An 18,681-nucleotide genomic window follows, 5' to 3' on the forward strand; every position below is an offset into this window, starting at 1 on the left:
CAGAATAAGCACACTACAGACCTGGAAAAAATATTCATAAAATACATCATACAAAATACTTTTATCTAGAATGTATAAAAGTCTCCTACAACTCTCCTACAAATGAAAACACAACAGAAAAAATGGGGAAAAGATTCAAACAACCACTTTCCAAAGGAAGGTATATGAATGACCTATAAACACATGAAAATATGTTCAGTATCATTAGTCATCAGAGAGATGCAAATTAAAAGCACAATGAGACACCACGCACCCACTGAGATGGCTAATATTAAAAAGACTGACAACACTAAATGTTAGTGAAGATGTGGTGTAACAGAAGTCTCATGACACAGGAAAAATATAAAATGGAATAATCCTGACAATTGCTTATCAAGTCAGACATACATCTATCTTTGATCCAGTAATTCCTCTTCTCAGCATTTATCCACAGGAAATGACAACATGTAGTCACAAAAATACTTGTACATTAATGTTCATAGTAGTTTAACTCACAATAGCCAAAAATTAGAAATAGTCCAGGTGTCCAGAAGCAGAGGACTGAATCAACATATTGTGATTCATTTACAGAGCAGAACATTACCGATCAATAAATAGGAATGAATTTCTGATATATGCAACAACGTGATGGATCTCAGACATTATGCTGAGTGGAAAAAGACACAAAAAAATTGTATGCTAAATGATTTCATTTATAGGATGTTCTAGAACAGGCAAAACCAATTGAAAGTGATGGGGCTAGGGTAAGGTTGCCTGGAGAGGTGGGAGGGAGTGGGCCATGAGGGTGGACTGCAAAGGGATATGGGGGAGTTTTCTGGGGATCTGGAAAGTTCTATACCTTAATTGGTATGTGGGTTACACAGTTATATTCATGTGTCAAAATTGTATAGCTACAATTTATGCATTTTAATATATATAAATTTTACATTTAAATAAGAACTATAAAAAAATAATAGTTGAGTCACAGTTGGGGAATGAGTGGTGATATCGATGAAGCAAGAAGGCAGAAGGTTGGTAATTGTTGAGGCTGGGTGATGAGTACGTGGGGGTTTATTATACTCTTCTGTTTACTTTGTATATGTTTGAGATTTTTGATAATCAACAGCACAGGGGTTCTAGCCCTGAGGAAATTAGCTATTAGCCAAGTAGGTTTCAGCTGGAGCAGGAGAGGACTATAAGTTCAAAAGCACCAGAGGTGGGGGCTCCAGGAGGGACTTGGGAGTGACGTGGGGGCTCTTAGTAATGCATTATTCAGGATGACAGTGGACAGAGCAGGGCAGAAGGTCAGGGACAGGAGAAATGGGTAGAGAGGATGACAAAATGGTTGACTTCACGGGCTGGCACTCCTCCCCCAACCAGATGTCCCTCTCACTGTAGGAATGCCACTGATCCCAGTCTTCATCCCCTCCAGGGCCTCAATTCTGATTCCTGCACTGGTTAGTTACAACTGTTCACAAGTGCATTCTGTGCCTCAGTTTCCCCATCTGTCTCACAGAGCAGTCATCACCCTCTGTGACGGGCATTTTCTTTCCTAAAGGGGAAGGGATTTTTCAGGCTGAGGGTCTTCTAGTTTCACAACTCCCTGGAGTGCAGAAGGGCTAGCAAGAGGCAGCTGGCCCGAGACACATGGGTGCCCAGGCAAGCAAATAACTGGGCATTCCTTCAAACCAGGATTATCTAAATATTAGCATGACATTTTCCTAGTGGAGAGAGAAATAAATTTATTTCCTTCTGAGAAATATAATATGCCTCCTTTTCATTCCAATTAAGGAACTGATTATAGTTGATTTACTAAATTAGAAACTGTCTTGGGAGGCATGTTAAGAAAATGTAAAATCTAATCAAGTGTTCCTCCTCTTTTTGGTCTGACAGCAACCTATTATGCATTATTCAGTCTTTAGGCTGATGTAGGCTTGGTGGCATGCACATTGCAGACATATCCAACAGAGATAGGTCAGTACTTCAGGTTTTTAAATTTATATCCAATAGGACTCTCAGCTCTGTCAGGAGTGAGTTCAATTCACCAACAATATGTGGAACTACATGAGAAACCTGAGTTAAAATGGCACCAAAGTCCAGGCGCGGTGGCTCACGCCTGGAATCCCAGCACTTTGGGAGGCCGAGGTGGGCAGATCATTTGAGGTCAGAAGTTTGAGACCAGCCTGACCAACATGATAAAACCTCATCTGTACTAAAAATACAAAAATTATCCAGGCGTGGTGGTGCATACCTGTAGTCCCAGCTACTCAGGAGGATGAGGCAGGAGAATGGCTTGAACCTGGGAGGCGGAGGTTGCAGTGAGCCGAGATCGCATCACTGCACTCCAGCCTGGGTGACAGAGCGAGACTCCATCTCAAGAAAAAAAAAAAAAAAATGGCACCAAAGTGATTTCAGAACTAGGCAGGGCCTTACAGATGGACTTCCAGGCAGCTGCCCAGTTGGTCCACCTGTTAATCCGTATCTGGCTCTAGGCCGGGAAGCTGTGGCATCAGGCTGGGAGACAGGCAGTCTATTAACCTCTGGTTAACAAGAAAGCAGGAACAAGAGGGCACCGGTTTCTTGCCAGCACTCATTTCTTGTATCCCTGCTCATGTGGGGATTGTGGCACTTAATCCTTCCAAGTGAATCTTGTCCTTATCTTGTCCAGCCTCACCACTCCATGAATCAGCTTGGCCTAGTAGAAATCCTCAGATTCTAGTGTCCCCAGGATTCCAAATCCTAGTTTAATTCCGTGGATTGTGGGACCTATATTAGTTTCTCCATCAGCCACACGGGGATGGTAACACCTGCTGCCCTGTGTTGTGTGGATTCAATGAAATCATATCTACAAAGGGCCTAGGAGTGCCTGGTATAGGAACTCAGTGATGCTGGCTGAATTGCAAGCCACTCAGAAGATGCTGTTCACATGGTGGATGTTATTATTAATTGGTAATTGGTAATTTGGTAATTACTAATTGGTAATTATTAATTGGTTAGATTGTAATGAGGTGCAGAAGCAAATTTCTGGTATTCGTTGCCTCTTTGCATTTTCTCCTTCACTTCTGCTCTCTCAGTTTGCCTATCTCTGCCTCATTTCACCCATTTGTCAATTTATCAGCTAGAGCCCATTGTGTACAAATCTTCCCCTAAGTGCTAGAGAATGAGAGACAAATTGAACATGAAGACAGAATCCCACCCTAGAGAATTACACTTTTCAGGTCTGTGTGAGAATTGTGAGAGCCCAAAGGAGGGCACCCCTGAGTCGAGCCTCTCTCTTCTCTTCTGCAGGAGATTATCACCTCCATCCTGCTGAGCGGACGGATTGGGCCCAACATCCAGCTGGCTGAGTGCTATGGGCTGAGGTTGAAGCACATGAAGTCCGATGAGATCCACTGGCTGCACCCGCAGATGACGGTGGGTGAGGTGCAGGACAAGTATGAGTGTCTGCACGTGGAAGCCGAGTGGAGGTAGGAGTGGACTCCTGGGCTCTGAAAGTGGGGAGGAGAGGAATTTAGAGTGGGGAGGCCCTGGGAGTTCCTCCCTTAGAGCACTCCCCTGCCTCAGAAACTTCTAGTAAACCTGAGTGGCATTCTAGGCTTAGTCTTCCTCCAGTATCGAATGCATGTATTTTCCAAGACCTAACCCGGGCTTCATAGGCTATCCCCATCCCAGAGCAGACACCTAAAGATAACCCTAAACAGGACGCAGACAGTGCTAGGTGAAAAAGAGAGACAGAAGGGTGGGGCGGATGGAAAGCCCAGGTCCAGGGCTAGCCTATGAACCTAAGAGAAACAGCTGCCATGAGGGAGAAAGGCGGAGAGTCAGGGCTAGCTCTGACCACCTGCCAGCCACCTCCCTGTTTATGGTCCCCTGCCCAACCACGGAGGGAGGAAAGAGCAAAACCAGCCCTGAATGGGTGGCCACGAGACCCATGGGCAGCCCTTCCTTTTGCACTGGGGGATGGACTTGCTTCTGCCCTTGGGGTCTTACTCCTTTCTTCAGACACCAGCTTCTCTGTGTCAACCAGAGCCTGAATGTCCTGTTGCAGGTATGACCTTCAAATCCGCTACTTGCCGGAAGACTTCATGGAGAGCCTGAAGGAGGACAGGACCACGCTGCTTTATTTTTACCAACAGGTAAAAAGTACTTTATCTTCTTGCCCTGAGGCTCCCATTGCACCTTAAATGCCAAGCATGAACCATTCTGTCCTAGGGAGATGGAAAGACAAAGCCTAGATTATGGAGGGCCCAGGCTAGGAAGCTTCTCTTGAAGAAGGTCCTTGGTCTATGGTCAGCGGCTCCAACCCCACTTCTCTCTCAGTATTTAAGCACTGGCTAAACTGCCCCATGTGCTCCCAACTCCTCTTGGACTTTTCTGGTGGCCCAGGAGACCTGACTAGTGAAGCAGCAAGAGCAGGTCCAAGATGAATCCTGCAGTGCTTACTACACAGCTCTGCAGCCTGTTGTCTGCTAATCCAGCTCTGCCATTCACTAATCTGCTAGCCCTGGGGGACCTCATTTACTTGCATGAAGCTGTTTCCTCTGCTATAAAATTATTATGGGGATCATAATAATAACACCTACTTTATAGGGTTGTTGTAGGAACCAGATGATATCATTGGCTGCTAAATTGACTCTCCAAAGAAAAATTCCGTTACATGTAGCACTTGCCTATTTATTTATTTATTTACTTATTTCAATGGGTTTTTGGGGGGAACGGGTGGTGTTGGTTACATGAACAATTTCTTTAGTGGTGATTTCTGAGATGTTGGTGCACCCATCACCCAAGCAATGTACACTGTACGCAGTGTGTAGTCTTTTATCCCTCACTCCTCTCTCACCCTTTCCCCTGAGTCCCCAAAGTCTGTTGTATCATTCTTATGCCTTTGCATCATCATGGTTAGCTCCCACTTATGAGTGAGAACATACAATGTTGGTTTTCCATTCTGAAGTTACTTCACTTAGAATAATGGTCTCCAACTCCATCCAGGTTGCTGCAAATGCCGTTATTTCATTCATTTTTATGGCACTTGCCAGTTTCTATGGTGTAAATACCAGCCACATTCTTGGCCTGTTTCAAGCTACCAATAGGATACCTACTTGCTCACAAAACTTCTGAAAACTTAATAACTGGCTCTCAGGAGCTGTTTTGAGCATCTCAGACTTCCTGGACAGAATGCATAAGCAGAGCCAAGCCCAGCACCAGGTGCAGAACAAAGCACAGCATCAACATGAGTGGCCATTGTTGTTTTCTGTCTGGTCCTAGGTCCCTCCAAGATCTCCCTCCTGGTTTGCTAGAGACTGAGCTAGATTTTTCTTGGCCTGTTAATGACATTTATCACTACTTACCAACAGGCCTTTGGATAAATTACTGACTCCTTGCAAAATCTCAGTTTCCTTCTATCCAAAATGGTGGACAGGGGAGGGAAATCTGAACTTCTTGCCTATGGAGCAGGGAGAGGATGCCTGTAAAAGCATCTCAAAAACCTCACAGCCTCGGCCTGTGGAGGCATAGGCACCTCTTCCCCGTGTGCTCTCCATCCCTGCTCCATGCTTGTTTGTAGTTGGGTGGGTGGCTGTCGCTCAGGGAGGCAGAATGAAGCCCTTCCTCTTCTGAGGCCTCTGTCCTGGGAAGTCGGGGGTGAGGGTGCAAGTCTGATGCTTGACCTTTCTCCCCACCAGCTCCGGAACGACTATATGCAGCGCTACGCCAGCAAGGTCAGCGAGGGCATGGCCCTGCAGCTGGGCTGCCTGGAGCTCAGGTATGTGGCCTTGAGGCCTCTGCTGGGAGGGCACTGTGCTGAGCTCTGGGCCAGCCCGGCCTTTCCCCATGTCCAAGATGGGAAGCAGGAATGAGTGTGTGGGAGCCAGGAAGGGGAGAGGTGGTGCCCAGCAGCAGGTGAGGCTCTGAGGGGCTGGGTGTTGGGTCCTCGGGATGGTAGGGGTAGGGGGACCAGCCCCCTCCCTAGTCTCACTCTCCTGGCTTCCGTTGCTGCCACTGCTCTTGCCTGCAGGCTGCTGGCTTCTTCCATCTGTCAACCACCTCTCCTGCTGTTCAAGCGATTCAGCAAATGTTTCTTGAGCACCAGACTAGGATTTGGGAGACATTTGAGCCTAGAGATGTCTATCTGTGTTGTCCATTGCTGTATCCTCATCTCCAGTAGGCAGTTGATCAACATGTGTGGAATTAGCACATCATCCAGACAGGCCCTCACGCTTCCATGTTGGGGAGGTGACAGATGTGTATACAATTAATCACAATACAAGGCAGAACGAGGATGGCACCAACTTCCATGTAGGAGCCATCCATCCCGCCTGAGAGCATCAGCAAGAGGGTATCTGAATTGCTCCTGGAAGGAGGAGAAAGATTTCAATCAGCAGAGAACAGGGGTCAGGGGAGATACACTCCAGGGATCAGTGGAAGGGAAAACATAGACTGGCAAATCGTGAGTTTGGAGGGGTAAGTTGGGGCTGATGGTGGAAGACACCATCAGGACAATGGCAGTCCAATGTTATCATTAGAATGATATTGTTAGAATGACACAATTAGAATGATAGTCTAAAAAATTAGGCCTTATTCTTGGCTGCTAGGGGGTCATTGCCATTCGGGACTGAGGAGGGTGATGTGGCTGACCTGTGCTCTAGCCCTGTCTTGACCAGGGCAACACCATTGAGTTTCACCATCCCCCACCTTTTCACCCTCTCCTTCCCTTCTCTCTACCCCTTCTCTGTCTTAGAGCAGTGGTTTTAACATCTGCTTGCAAATGATACTCACCTGGGAGCTTAATAAACTAGAGGCATCCTGGCCCTACCCTTGGGAGATTTGATTTGGCAGGCCTGGGTGGGACCTTATCCTAGGCATTTTCGACCAGCCCCCTAGGTGACTTGAATACCATTAGTCATATGGGTTGATGGAAGGACTTTCAGGATGACTGCCAGGGAAATCGCTGGCCAAGGATTACTTCCTGTTTTCTAGAACTGCATTTCCGGAGCCTTATCTGTGACCTTATGGTTAATAGAGAGTAGAACTCTGCTGCCACTTCTACAGAACGGGGGTCACTGGGGAGTTCTGGCTCCATTGTTAGTCTCAGTCAGAGAGAATGCTCTGGGGTCCTCTGGTGGGGGCAGTGGGGTGGCAAAGGGAGAGTCCCACTTTGATTTCAGCATCTGAGGCTGTTGGCATTAGTGACAGAATAGGTCAAGGGCAGCTTCGAGGGCTTCACATTTGGTGACTTTGCCTCAAGAAGCAAGGGAGCATTTGAGTCTTCTGCACAGAGGAGGCCTGCCATCCCTGCAGCTGCTTAGAAGGCATCCTAGCTCGCTGCCATTAATAATAATCTTGGGAGCTCAGTGCTGGCAGACCAGGGACAGTCTGCAAAGTTTATTTTATTATCTATGCCTTTTATCCCTTCTCAGACTGCTCGGCTCCTGTGACCTGCATTACATCCTCCTATACAGTCTCATCTTCCCCTATAAAATTAGAAAAGTTGAAAAAGCTTATCTTTACCTTTTTATTTATGGATCTAGTGTCACTTTGAGACAGGATGCTAGTGTCACTTTGAGACATCTATCACTCGTCACCTGTCAAGCAGTCATCACTTAGTTGTAAAACAGATCACAAAGACCCATTAACATTCTATTTTATTTTATTATATCCTCCAATCATCCCCAGACTATTACTGGTGGTGGCCTAAGCTCCAGGCACTGCACTGATGTTTTGGAGGACAGGGCGAGGCATCCGACATGACACCTGTAGGTAGTATTGTCAAGAGTGTGACTGCTGATATCTGCTAGAACCAATGCAGGATGATTCTAAAAGCCATGCTTGTTTTGTGCAAGAGACGTATTGTTTCACATCTCCTGAGTGTGAGGAACAGAGTCAGAGAGATGTTCCTATTCTTACTGGTTGACCATTGAAATGTGGGGTATATGATATTAGGGAGAGAATATGGAAAACACCTATTTTGTAAACCGAATAGAAGATTTGCAGGTCTAATAATTTTTAAAGTTGAATGCAGTTATTTGTTATGATGAGCCATTTTAAAGTCAAGTTAGAACTATTTCTCACCCAGAGAGAATTGGACACATTTCAGAAAATCAGGCCATTAGGCAGAATTTTCTATGGCTGTGGCTCCTGCCTAAAATTATCCCAGAGTGTGGGGCTACCTACAAATCATGGGCAATAATCCCATGTCCTAATAACATCATTGATTATGCAACCTGCGTATAGATATACAGCATCTCCAGGAAAAAACATTGTATTATTTCCTAGCTTATAACAGAGGTATGATGTATGTCTGGATATGAGATTAGTGAAATGAATCCTCCATGGAGTCCTGTGTTTCCTGAGTTACTCTGGGCAAGTTGATTACCCTCTCTCTGCCTGGAATCCTTCATCTGTAAAATAGGAATGATAATAGTAACATTATAGTAACATTGTGTTACTATAAAACATGTTATGTTATCATATAATATTTGTTATACTATATAACATAGAACAATGTTATGTTACTATATAACATATATGTGTTGCTATGTAACATATATATGCTACTATATAACATATATGCTACTATATAATATGTATGTCATGTTACTATTGTATAGTATTGCATAGTATACTATAGTATAGTATTGTATAGTATTGCATACTATACAATAGTAACATAACAAACCTGCAAGGTTGTTATGAATAATAAATGAGTTAATGTATTTAAAGTAATTAGAGCAATGGCAGGGACCAAAGTATTCAATAATTATTTATTTTATTTTACTTACTTTTTTCTCTTTACCCTTCTTTCATTTATTTATTTTGAATAGGCTTTATTCTTTAGAGAAGTTACAGGTTCACAGCAAAATTGAGCAGAAGGTACAGAGTTCCTATATACCCTCTTCCCCACACATGCACAGCCTCCCCTACTATCGACATTCTCCATCAGAGTTCCCCACCAAAGTGGTGCATTTGTTACAATTGATGAGCCTACATTGACACATCATTATTACCTAAAACCTGTAGTTTACATTAGGGTTCACTCTTGGTATTGCATGTTCTATGGGTTGGCTAAATGAATAATGACCTATATCCACCATTATAGTATTGCACAGAGTAGTTTCACTGCCCTGAAATTTCTCCATACTCCACCTATCCATCCCTTCTTCCCTCTAACCCTGGCAACCATTGATCATTTTATCGTTGCCATAATTTTGCCTTTTCCAGAATCTCATATAGCGGGAATGATGCCTAGTTAATTTTATTCGTTTATTGGAGGTGCTTTATAAATGCCAAATGTTGGATCTAAATAATGCCTCTAAATGAAAGTTTGAAATTCAGGGCCTCTATGCTAGAAATCAGTACCTGCCCAGTTTGAGGAACCAAATAACTTCTCCCCCTTGACCTGAGATACCTAGGACTATTGTCCACCCCCAGCAGAGCCCTAAAACAACAACAACAACAACAACAACAACAACAACACAGAGTGAATGTTTAACCCCAGATTAGTTAAGTAACTGATAATAAATAAAGATTAGAGAAACAACACACAGCTTGCTTTGCATCAAAAGGTATCTTGGTTTGTAGTTAATTTCTATTGATGTTTAGAAGAAAAAAAGAAACCAACTGGATTTGATTTCGTTGTTTCCTTATTTTCTGCTGTCCTTACCGGGGTATCAGTCATAGGCCTGTATCTGATTATAGACTCCACCGCTGTCCACCTGGTGTTAGCGACTCAAAATTGCAGTCTTGAACTGGAAGGACCAGTCAGGCACTAGAGGGCACTCCAGGTAGGCACGGCCTCACTGAGTGATGGCGGTTCAGGCATATTTGGGAGACCTGGGTGCCCCTGGAGAGCAGCTGAGATGGGACTCAGCACAGAAGATTGGGAAGCTACCTTGCTGGGGAGAGCAGCGTCTCCCTTGAGTGATGGTTACTAGTTCTCCCAGACGTTCCCAAGATGTTCAGTTGCTACAAATGTTAGAAACACCCAGATTGTGGCACATCTGAGTGATTGGACACTTTTGTCAATGGTGACTATGTAAATGATCTTCTATGCCTGAGTGAAGGGCCATCCGGGACACAGGGAGTGGGCTAAGCAAGCTGGATTCAGGAGTTTGGGGCGACCTCGATGTGCTAGCTGAGCTTCCTTTATCCTAATAAAACATTTTTCCATTCACTACCACCTTGATCATGCTAAAATGGTGGGTTTTTTTTTATGTGCCTTAATTGCTCAGTGTTAATTTCAAAATGTGTTTACCCTTTCATTTAGCTAACTCTGTTTTTAAAAATGTAATATTTAAATATCCCAGCCTTCCAAATTCTTTCTTCACAAGTCTCAAAGTTCATTTATTCATTCAACAACAGATCGTAAGCCTGGAGTGGCTTTAGGAAACTACTCTCCTTTGTGGCTGGGAAGCAGATCTCACCCCATGGGTGGGCAATGCATCCCTCCTGCCTGGCACAGTCTTCTCATTTCCCTTTCCAGCCTAGTAAACTCTTCCATCTTCTGGCACCTTTAGAAAACGTACTGAGCCCGTGTTACCTGCCTGTCCTCTACATACACAGGAAACCTCAGCGTGAGCCTATGAGGTGTCAATTACAAGCAGTGTGACCATCTGCTCTTCTCATCAAGCCAGCCTAAGGGTCTCTTCATCTTGAAGCCTTTTCTGCCCCATCCTGACCCCCTCCATCCTCCTTTGCAATACCACTGTACTTGCGCAGAGCTCTGTGAGGCAATGACATGTCCCCGTGCACCAGATTGTGAAATTCTGTCAAATCCCTAGAGTCAGAATGGGTGCTGCCTTTGCCTGGCACATAAGAGCTCAATACATAGCTGAATAAATGGATAACTCTGAAAGGACTGAAATCTTCTTCCTCAGTGGACCTTTGCCAACGTTTATTCTGTTAGAATCAAATAGCTGTGTACAGCAAGCCAATGTGTTCAGTTACTGAGGCGTATATTTTATGGCTCACTCAACCCAGGGGAACTACAGATGGCCAAGCTACCTATAATCACCCTAAGGTTTCTTATTACTGCGGAGGTCGAGCAGGTAACACTGGCTTGAAACGTTTTCTAAAGCTGCCATGGTCAATCGTATGGAATTTGGCGATCTTAACTGCAGGCACTCTTCAAGTGGGAGGAGGAAGAGGAGGAGGAGCTTCCATCCAGGGGAGGATCCTGGGTAGGCTTCTCATGTCCTATACCTCAGAGGCCCCCAAACTTTTGGGCACCAGGGACCAGTTTCGTGGAAGACAGTTTTTCCATGGACCGGGGGTGGGGGGGGGGGATGGTTTCGGGATGATTCAAGCACATTATATTTATTGTGTACTTTATTTCTATTATTATTACATTGTAATATATAATAAAATAAATGTACAACTCACCATAATGTAGAATCAGTGCGAGCCCTAAGCTTGTCTTCCTGCAACTAGACGGTCCATCTGGATGTGATAGGAGGGAGTGACAGATCACTGAGCATTGGATTCTCTTAAGGAGCGTGAAACCTAGATCCCTTTCATACATGGTTCACAATAGGGTTCACACTCCTATGAGAATCTAATGTCGCCACTGATCTGACAGGAGATGGAACTCAGGCAATATAGCAAGTGATGGGGGACAGCTGTAAATACAGATGAAACGTCAGTCACTCACCCACTGCTCACATCCTGCTCTGCGACCGGCTTCCTAACAGGCCACGGACCAGTACCAGTCCATGGTCCGGGGGTTGGGGACCTTCGCTACATCTGAATGTCATTCCTATCTGCCAGTCTTCTGGTTTCCAATTCTGCACATCTGCCCTTAGCAAGAACATCCCATCTCAGGCACCATTGCTTACCTCCCTCTGTCAGATACCCAGTACAGAGAAGTAAGGGTAGGGAAGGACCCATCTTCTTAGTTTTCTAAGTTCTTTTCTTGGATCAAATTCCCAGGGTTTTCTAGCCTCACTACTAGTGACATTTGGGGCTGGATGCTTCTTTGTTAGGGGGCGTTGGGAGTTGGCTTCCTGTGCATTGAAGGAAGTTTAGCAGTATCCCTGGTCTCTACCCACTTGAGGCTGGTAGCACTACCAGCCCCCTACGCCAACGAGGTATGATAACCAGAACTATCTCCAGACATTGCCCAGTGTCTCAGGCTAGGGCACAGAGTGCAAAATTGGGACCATATTTCTTAAGAGGTAACTACTTATTTTGCTTGACAATATATTCAAAGACACCGTTTATTAAAAATTGTTAAGGATATAGCATTTTATGTTTTACATTTTTATTGGGTATTTCCTCTATGATTTCATGCCTTGAGCGTCTTCTTTTCCATTTTTTTGAGACAGAGTTTCACTCCCATGCTGGAGTGCAATGGTGCAATCTTGGCTCCCTGCAACCTCCGCCTCCTGGGTTCAAGTGATTCTCCTGCAGCCTCCCGAGTAGCTAGGACTACAGGCATGCGCTACCACGCCCAGCTAATTTTTGTGTTTTTAGTAGAGACAAGGTTTCACCATGTTGGCCAGGATGGTCTCAATCTCTTGACCTTGTGATCCGCCTGCCTTGGCCTCCTTAAGTGCTGGGATTACAGTCGTGAGCCACCACGCCCGACCTAACCTTCCTATTTTCTAAACACAGTGAACTGTCTAAAAGTCATTGCTTTTGAATCATAAGTTACTTCCCTCACTCTGCTTATAGTATTAGTTGCACAAAAGTTTTACCAGATATTTATAAGGATGCCTGAATTAAAGGAACACTGAATGACTTTAATATAAGATCAGGAGTAGGATAATGTCTGCAGCAGTCAATGAAATTACTAGACACAGTGACCCAGACAGGGAAGGGAGGCTGGCACATGTGAGGACGTTAGCTGTTTGGTCTCAGCTTAAGCCACAATTACATAAAAGTATTTATCAAAGCATACATTTTTAGGGGAAATGAGACTTAAAGAATATGAGTAAAGTATAATAGCTGTCTCCTCTGGTTAGACTATGGATAACTTTATTTTCTTCTTCTATAAGTCCTCAAGTTTGTATATATACAGTGCTACATTTAGCAAGTATCTAAATGAACACACAAACATACACACATATAATATCTCAGAGATAGCAAATAAGTGAAAAGGAAATCACAAGAGTCCCCCAGGACCTGCAGGTGAAGGTCGGTGTTCCTAGGCTGATCATTCAAGCCTTGGCTGCCTTGGGTCTTTGTTCTGAGAGGCCACAGATGAAGCCACCATCTTCCTCCTCAGCCCTGTATCTACCCATTCCTAGAGTGAGTTTCCTAGGATCCAAGGCTGGAGTCTTTTCTTGGAATGAAATTTGTGGGGGTTTCCTTTTCCTCACAGGTCAAAATACTAAATTTTATGACTTTCCTAACTTCCTTTCTCCTGGTGATTCCCATATATGGCAGGGGAAGGGGGCTTCTAGTGGCCTGAGGTGCCCTGGGTCTGACCCCCTCATTCTCCAGCCTTCAGCCCCCTCTCCACCACCTCTTTCTCCAGGCGGTTCTTCAAGGATATGCCCCACAATGCCCTTGACAAGAAGTCCAACTTCGAGCTCCTAGAGTAAGTTCTGGGGTCGCCCACCTCCCCTCCCTTCCTGTCCTTCCATGTGTACTTTTCCTCCTCACCCTCTCCTCCACCCCTCCCCAGACTAGAGCCCCACAGGGCCCGTCTCCAGGTCCCAAAGCCTTCTCACCTCTTCCTGATTGGCCCGCAGTCCGGGGATGGGGGTCAGGGGGAGTCACATGGTGCCTTTTTCTTCCTTTTTGCAGAAAGGAAGTGGGGCTGGACTTGTTTTTCCCAAAGCAGATGCAGGAGAATTTAAAGGTGAGGAAACCAATGGGCGAGGACCTCTTTGTGCTGATTCCCAAGACTAGAGTGGAAGGGATGAGACTGGGGATACTCAGAGAAGCCAGGGCATCTGCATAGCCTTGGGCATTTGGACACAGGACCATTAAATGCACCCAGGAGTCCTCTCTGGGGCTGGGGATCCAACTGTGACATGCCTGGGCTCCTGCTCCGCATACAGGCCTGATCAGCTCTGTGGCCCCAGTACTGGGAAGCTACCCCTTGCCCCCTCCACTTCCTTCATAGGGGTATGGGGAGTCTCCCTTGAGACAATGGGTGTGCGTTTTAAGTCATAGATCACAGCTGCTTTGGGGGCAAAGGCGCTGGGGATCATTTTCGAGCAGCGGGCAGTCTCTCAGTGAGACCCTAAGGGAAGGAGTGAGACCTGGGAGGAGTGGGCCTTGCTCACACTGCCCATCCCCTCCCTCAGCCCAAACAGTTCCGGAAGATGATCCAGCAGACCTTCCAGCAGTACGCCTCGCTCAGGGAGGAGGAGTGCGTCATGAAGTTCTTCAACACTCTCGCAGGCTTCGCCAACATTGACCAGGAGACCTACCGCTGTGAACTCATTGTAATGGCAGGCTCTCTTGAGCCTCTCCCTGACCTGGATCCCAGGCCTCTCGGGAAAGGGGGCCAGGAGGGGGCAGGGAGACGCTGCAGTTGCTGCAGATTCTCAGGCAGCAGAGCCTCGCTGACCTGCTGACAGTGGAAGTCACGAGCATCCCCTTGCCTGAAGCAGGCACTGAAATTTTGGCCTCCAGCTCTGGGAGGTGGGCAGGACAGGAAAGGTGTCAGGAGGGGAACATCTATATGGCCAGGGTTTCAGCGGGAAAGAGCTGGAGACCCAGGAAACGGTGGCCTGTGTCTAACTTAGGGAGCTTTTCTTCAAGTTTCTGAAGAATGGGGAGGGCAGCTCTGGGACAACAGTCCCCTCTCCTTTTATTCCAGCAAGGATGGAACATTACTGTGGACCTGGTCATTGGCCCTAAAGGGATCCGCCAGCTGACCAGTCAGGACGCAAAGGTAGAAAGACTGGGGGGTTGCCCCACCCAGCCCCAAGCGGGGAGGCCTTCCCCTCTCTGCTGCCTCCCGCCCTGTCTGCCCCTTCAGCTCTTCTTGCCCCCGTTGCTGAGAGCAGAGTCCTTTCTAAGGCCATGCCCTGGCGTGAGCAGCAGTGGAGAGCGTTTGGAGATGGCATCGTGGGGCAGATGGCCCTTTACATCCCCGTGGCTGTCATCTACACAGAGGTGGTGGGAGGGGAGACAGGGCCACTATGATTACTCGCAGAGCTCAGCAGTGTTGCCCTTTCAGTGACAATATGAGGCATGATTCCCTTGGAAGCCAGGGGACCTGGGTCCAGTCCTGGCTCCACTGCCAGCTTGGCACGTGACCTTGAGCAAGTCCTGGCTTTCTCTAGATCTCATTTTCTCCTTGGCATAGGGAGGGGCTTGGTCTAGATCAAGCTTGTGGTCCCAGGACGGCTTTGAATGCAGCCCAACACAAATTCGTAAACTTTCTTAAAACATGAGATTTTTGTGCGATTTTTTTTTACACTCATCAAGTAGTGTTAGTGTATTTTATGTGTGGCCCAAGACAATTCTTCTTCCAGTGTGGCCCAGGGAAGCCAAAAGATTGGACACTCCTGAACTAGAAGATCCTTCTAGTCTTAACAGTCTTTGATTCTCTCTTCATCTCCCAGAGAACCCAGTTCCTCCTCACCCCAGCTCCCCCATACTGACCAATCTGCATGGCCCGGTCCTGGTAGTGGGATGGTCTGAAGGTTCCCCTTCTTTTCCCGCAGCCCACCTGCCTGGCTGAGTTCAAGCAGATCAGGTCCATCAGGTGCCTGCCACTGGAGGAGGGCCAGGCGGTACTGCAGCTGGGCATTGAAGGTGCCCCCCAGGTGAGTGTCTCTGGGCACCTGGCAGCTCTGCAGGGGATATGATGGCAAGTTGGGAGCTCTTGCTCAGACCAGAAGTCCATGGCACGCAGGAGGCCAGGAGCTTCCTGGCTTTGGGGATCGTGTTAAGAAAACCACACCAAGTTCTTAGACAAAAGGTACCAGGATGATGATAAATTGTGCTGTGTGCTCAGAGGCCAAAATAAGTGAGGCCTGGGACTGGCCTTTGGAGAGCATGGGCGTACAGGTGAAAGGGGTGACAGAATGCAGTCTGAACTCCAGGGTAGGGCCCCAGGAGAGGTGCAGACAACATTGGCATCCAGGCAAGGGTTGTGGCAGGGGTCCTGCCATCTGTTCACCAGCCCTGGGGGTGGTCTCTAGCCAACGCTCTGGGGTTTCACCCTTGGCCGGTCTCTGTTCCTCAGGCCTTGTCCATCAAAACCTCGTCCCTGGCAGAGGCTGAGAACATGGCTGACCTCATAGATGGCTACTGCCGGCTGCAGGGGGAGCACCAAGGCTCTCTCATTGTCCATCCTGGGAAAGGTGGGTTCCATTTAAAGGTAAAGTGGCTGGACCATGGGTGGCAGCACACCTGAGTCCCCAGAGGCAGAGTGGCAGAAGCTAAGTGGCTGATGGATAAGTGAATGAGGAGGCTTCCCCCACAGCCCAGCGGGAAGCTTCCAGTGGGCCCATCTTGGGCTTTAAGCCCTGGCTGGTCCACCTACCCACAGCCCTGCTAGTCAACGTCCACAGAGAGGCAGCTTCTGGAGGAGAAGCGTTTTAGCCCCAGCAAGCTCAAAGCCATCACTAGAACAAGGCTGGTCCCGCCTGTGTGTGTCTCCATCTTGGGTCTTGGGTCTTGGGTCTTCCTTAATCAGGAAGCAGGGGTCCCAGGTGGAGTAGGCGAAATCTGGCCTGAGGCAGCCTCCAAGGAGGATTCCAGTTCTGGCTCAAGGCCTCCCTCACTCCCAGGCTAGAAGAGAATGGAATTAGGGGCTGGGGTGGGAGGAGGGTCCCTTTTAGGAATAGCGAGGAGGTCAGTCACCCACTTAGGCCCCTGTGTCCCCAGCTCCAACCTCCTCTTTCCTCCTCTCTTCCTAGATGGCGAGAAGCGGAACAGCCTGCCCCAGATCCCCATGCTGTGAGTACAGTGGGGTACAGAGGACGGGGCCCTGAGCTTAGGCTGTGCTACTAAGAGGAAGAAGAAACTGGGAGTCCCCACCTCCATAGTTTCTGGTTTTCAGGCCCAGGAGAACCCTGAAAAAAGATGATCTTTCCCTCCCAGTAAATACCTGCAGGAATATTTCTTTGCCTTCAGGCCACCTGGTGTTGTCCTGGGGGGTTGCTGCTGTCCCCCAACTCCAGCCCCTGGCAGCCTTGGCTGTGCTCCCAGGTCATTGCTAATCTGGACAGACTACTTCTCCCCAGGGGGCAGGAGGAGAGGGCGGGCTGAGGCTACCCAGGGGAGCATTACTGGACTCTGAGCTCACCTGGCTTCTGCCCTCTCACCTCCTACAGAAACCTGGAGGCCCGGCGGTCCCACTTCTCAGAGAGCTGCAGCATAGGTGAGCTACCTGCTGCATCCTCCACCTGCTCCAGTTGCCTCCTGTCTGCTTGCTCCCCGCTGCCTGCTCTCATGACATTGCCGAGGGTGTCCTCCAAGTTACAGGAAAACGATCCTCCCCCATAACTTCTCAATGATGGCTTTAAAATATCATGAATTGTGGCTGGGTGCAGTGGCTCACGCCTGTAATCCCAGCACTTTGGGAGGCCAAGGTGGGTGGAGCATGATGTCAAGAAATCGAGACCATCCTGACCAACATGGTGACACCCCATCTCTACTAAATGTACAAAAATTGGATGGGCATGGTGGCATGTGCCTGTAGTCCCAGCTACTTGGGCGACTGAGACAGGAAAATAGCTTGAACCCAGGAGGCGGAGGTTGCAGTGAGCTGAGATCGCACCACTGCACTCCAGCATGTCAACCCAGCAAGATTACATCTCCAAAAAAAAAAAAAAAAAATCATGAATAGTAATTGCTAGTGTGTATTGAGTACTTAGTACATGGCACCATGTTTATCTTAGGCAGCTTGGCCTGCCGTAACAAAATACTGTAGACTGCATGGCTTAAAACCAGATACTTTATTGCTCACAGTTCTAGAGGCTGGAAGTCCAAGATCAAGGTGCTGGCTGAGTCTGCATCTGGTGAGGGCTTTAATCCTCATTTGCAGATAACTGTCCTTTCACTGTGGGCTCACGTGATGAAGAGAGAGTTCTAGCCTCTCTTCTTCTGCTTATAGGGGCACGGATCCCATTATGCAGGCCCCACACTCAGGACTGCACTGCCTCCCAAAGGCCCCACCTCCTAATCCCATCGCATTGGGAGTTAGGGCTTCAACAAAGGAATTTGGGAGGTACACAAACATCTAGTCCTTAGTGGTATTAAACATGCAACAGGTATTATTTGATTCAATCTTTACAGCATCCCCCAGTATTCATTTCATAGAAGGGGAAACTGAGATTAAGGGAGATTAACCAACTTGCCCTAAATAATGCAAGTTGGGAAGCAGAGAGCAGGGAGTTCAGCCAAGGTGCCCTGGGCTCTGTGGCCACTCTAAAACCTGGGTTGGGAGCCCGGGACATGCCTGACTTTTCCTCCTATCACCTTGGTCTCCACTGGCCTCCACCGGGGATCCTCACACCTGATTCCTGGCGGTGCCCACCGAGGGCATCTTGTCCACGTCTGCGCTTCTTCCTGTCATTCCAGAGTCGGACATCTATGCAGAGATTCCCGACGAAACCCTGCGAAGGCCTGGAGGTAGGTTCTCAACCCCGCCACAGCGACCGCAGTCAAGGCCCTGTGAAATGACATGGCAAGGACACTGGTGACACCACAGGGAATGTTCTTTTCCTCCTTTATCCTCCCTTCGTGCTAGGCTTAGACAGTGGCAAACCTGAGATGCCGTGGATTTGAAAGCTGAGA

General features: G+C 47.5%; 1 protein-coding gene across 4 annotated transcripts in view; it reads left to right on the forward strand.

The window, feature by feature from the left end:
• The window catches only part of PTK2B (protein tyrosine kinase 2 beta), a 133,932-nt gene that overhangs the window by 91,003 nt on the left and 24,248 nt on the right, over positions 1–18,681 (forward strand). For all 4 annotated transcript variants that reach the window (XM_007961992.3, XM_007961988.3, XM_007961989.3 and 1 more), the window contains exons 3-14: positions 3,268–3,446; positions 4,028–4,115; positions 5,661–5,740; positions 13,451–13,513; positions 13,723–13,777; positions 14,229–14,369; positions 14,747–14,821; positions 15,600–15,701; positions 16,124–16,241; positions 16,800–16,839; positions 17,217–17,263; positions 18,466–18,516. In XM_007961992.3, the coding sequence (XP_007960183.1) occupies positions 3,268–3,446; positions 4,028–4,115; positions 5,661–5,740; positions 13,451–13,513; positions 13,723–13,777; positions 14,229–14,369; positions 14,747–14,821; positions 15,600–15,701; positions 16,124–16,241; positions 16,800–16,839; positions 17,217–17,263; positions 18,466–18,516 (1,039 nt within the window). The remainder of the gene's footprint in view (positions 1–3,267; positions 3,447–4,027; positions 4,116–5,660; positions 5,741–13,450; positions 13,514–13,722; positions 13,778–14,228; positions 14,370–14,746; positions 14,822–15,599; positions 15,702–16,123; positions 16,242–16,799; positions 16,840–17,216; positions 17,264–18,465; positions 18,517–18,681) is intronic.

Source organism: Chlorocebus sabaeus, chromosome 8 (assembly GCF_047675955.1).
Source record: "Chlorocebus sabaeus isolate Y175 chromosome 8, mChlSab1.0.hap1, whole genome shotgun sequence".
Taxonomy (NCBI): domain Eukaryota; kingdom Metazoa; phylum Chordata; class Mammalia; order Primates; family Cercopithecidae; genus Chlorocebus; species Chlorocebus sabaeus.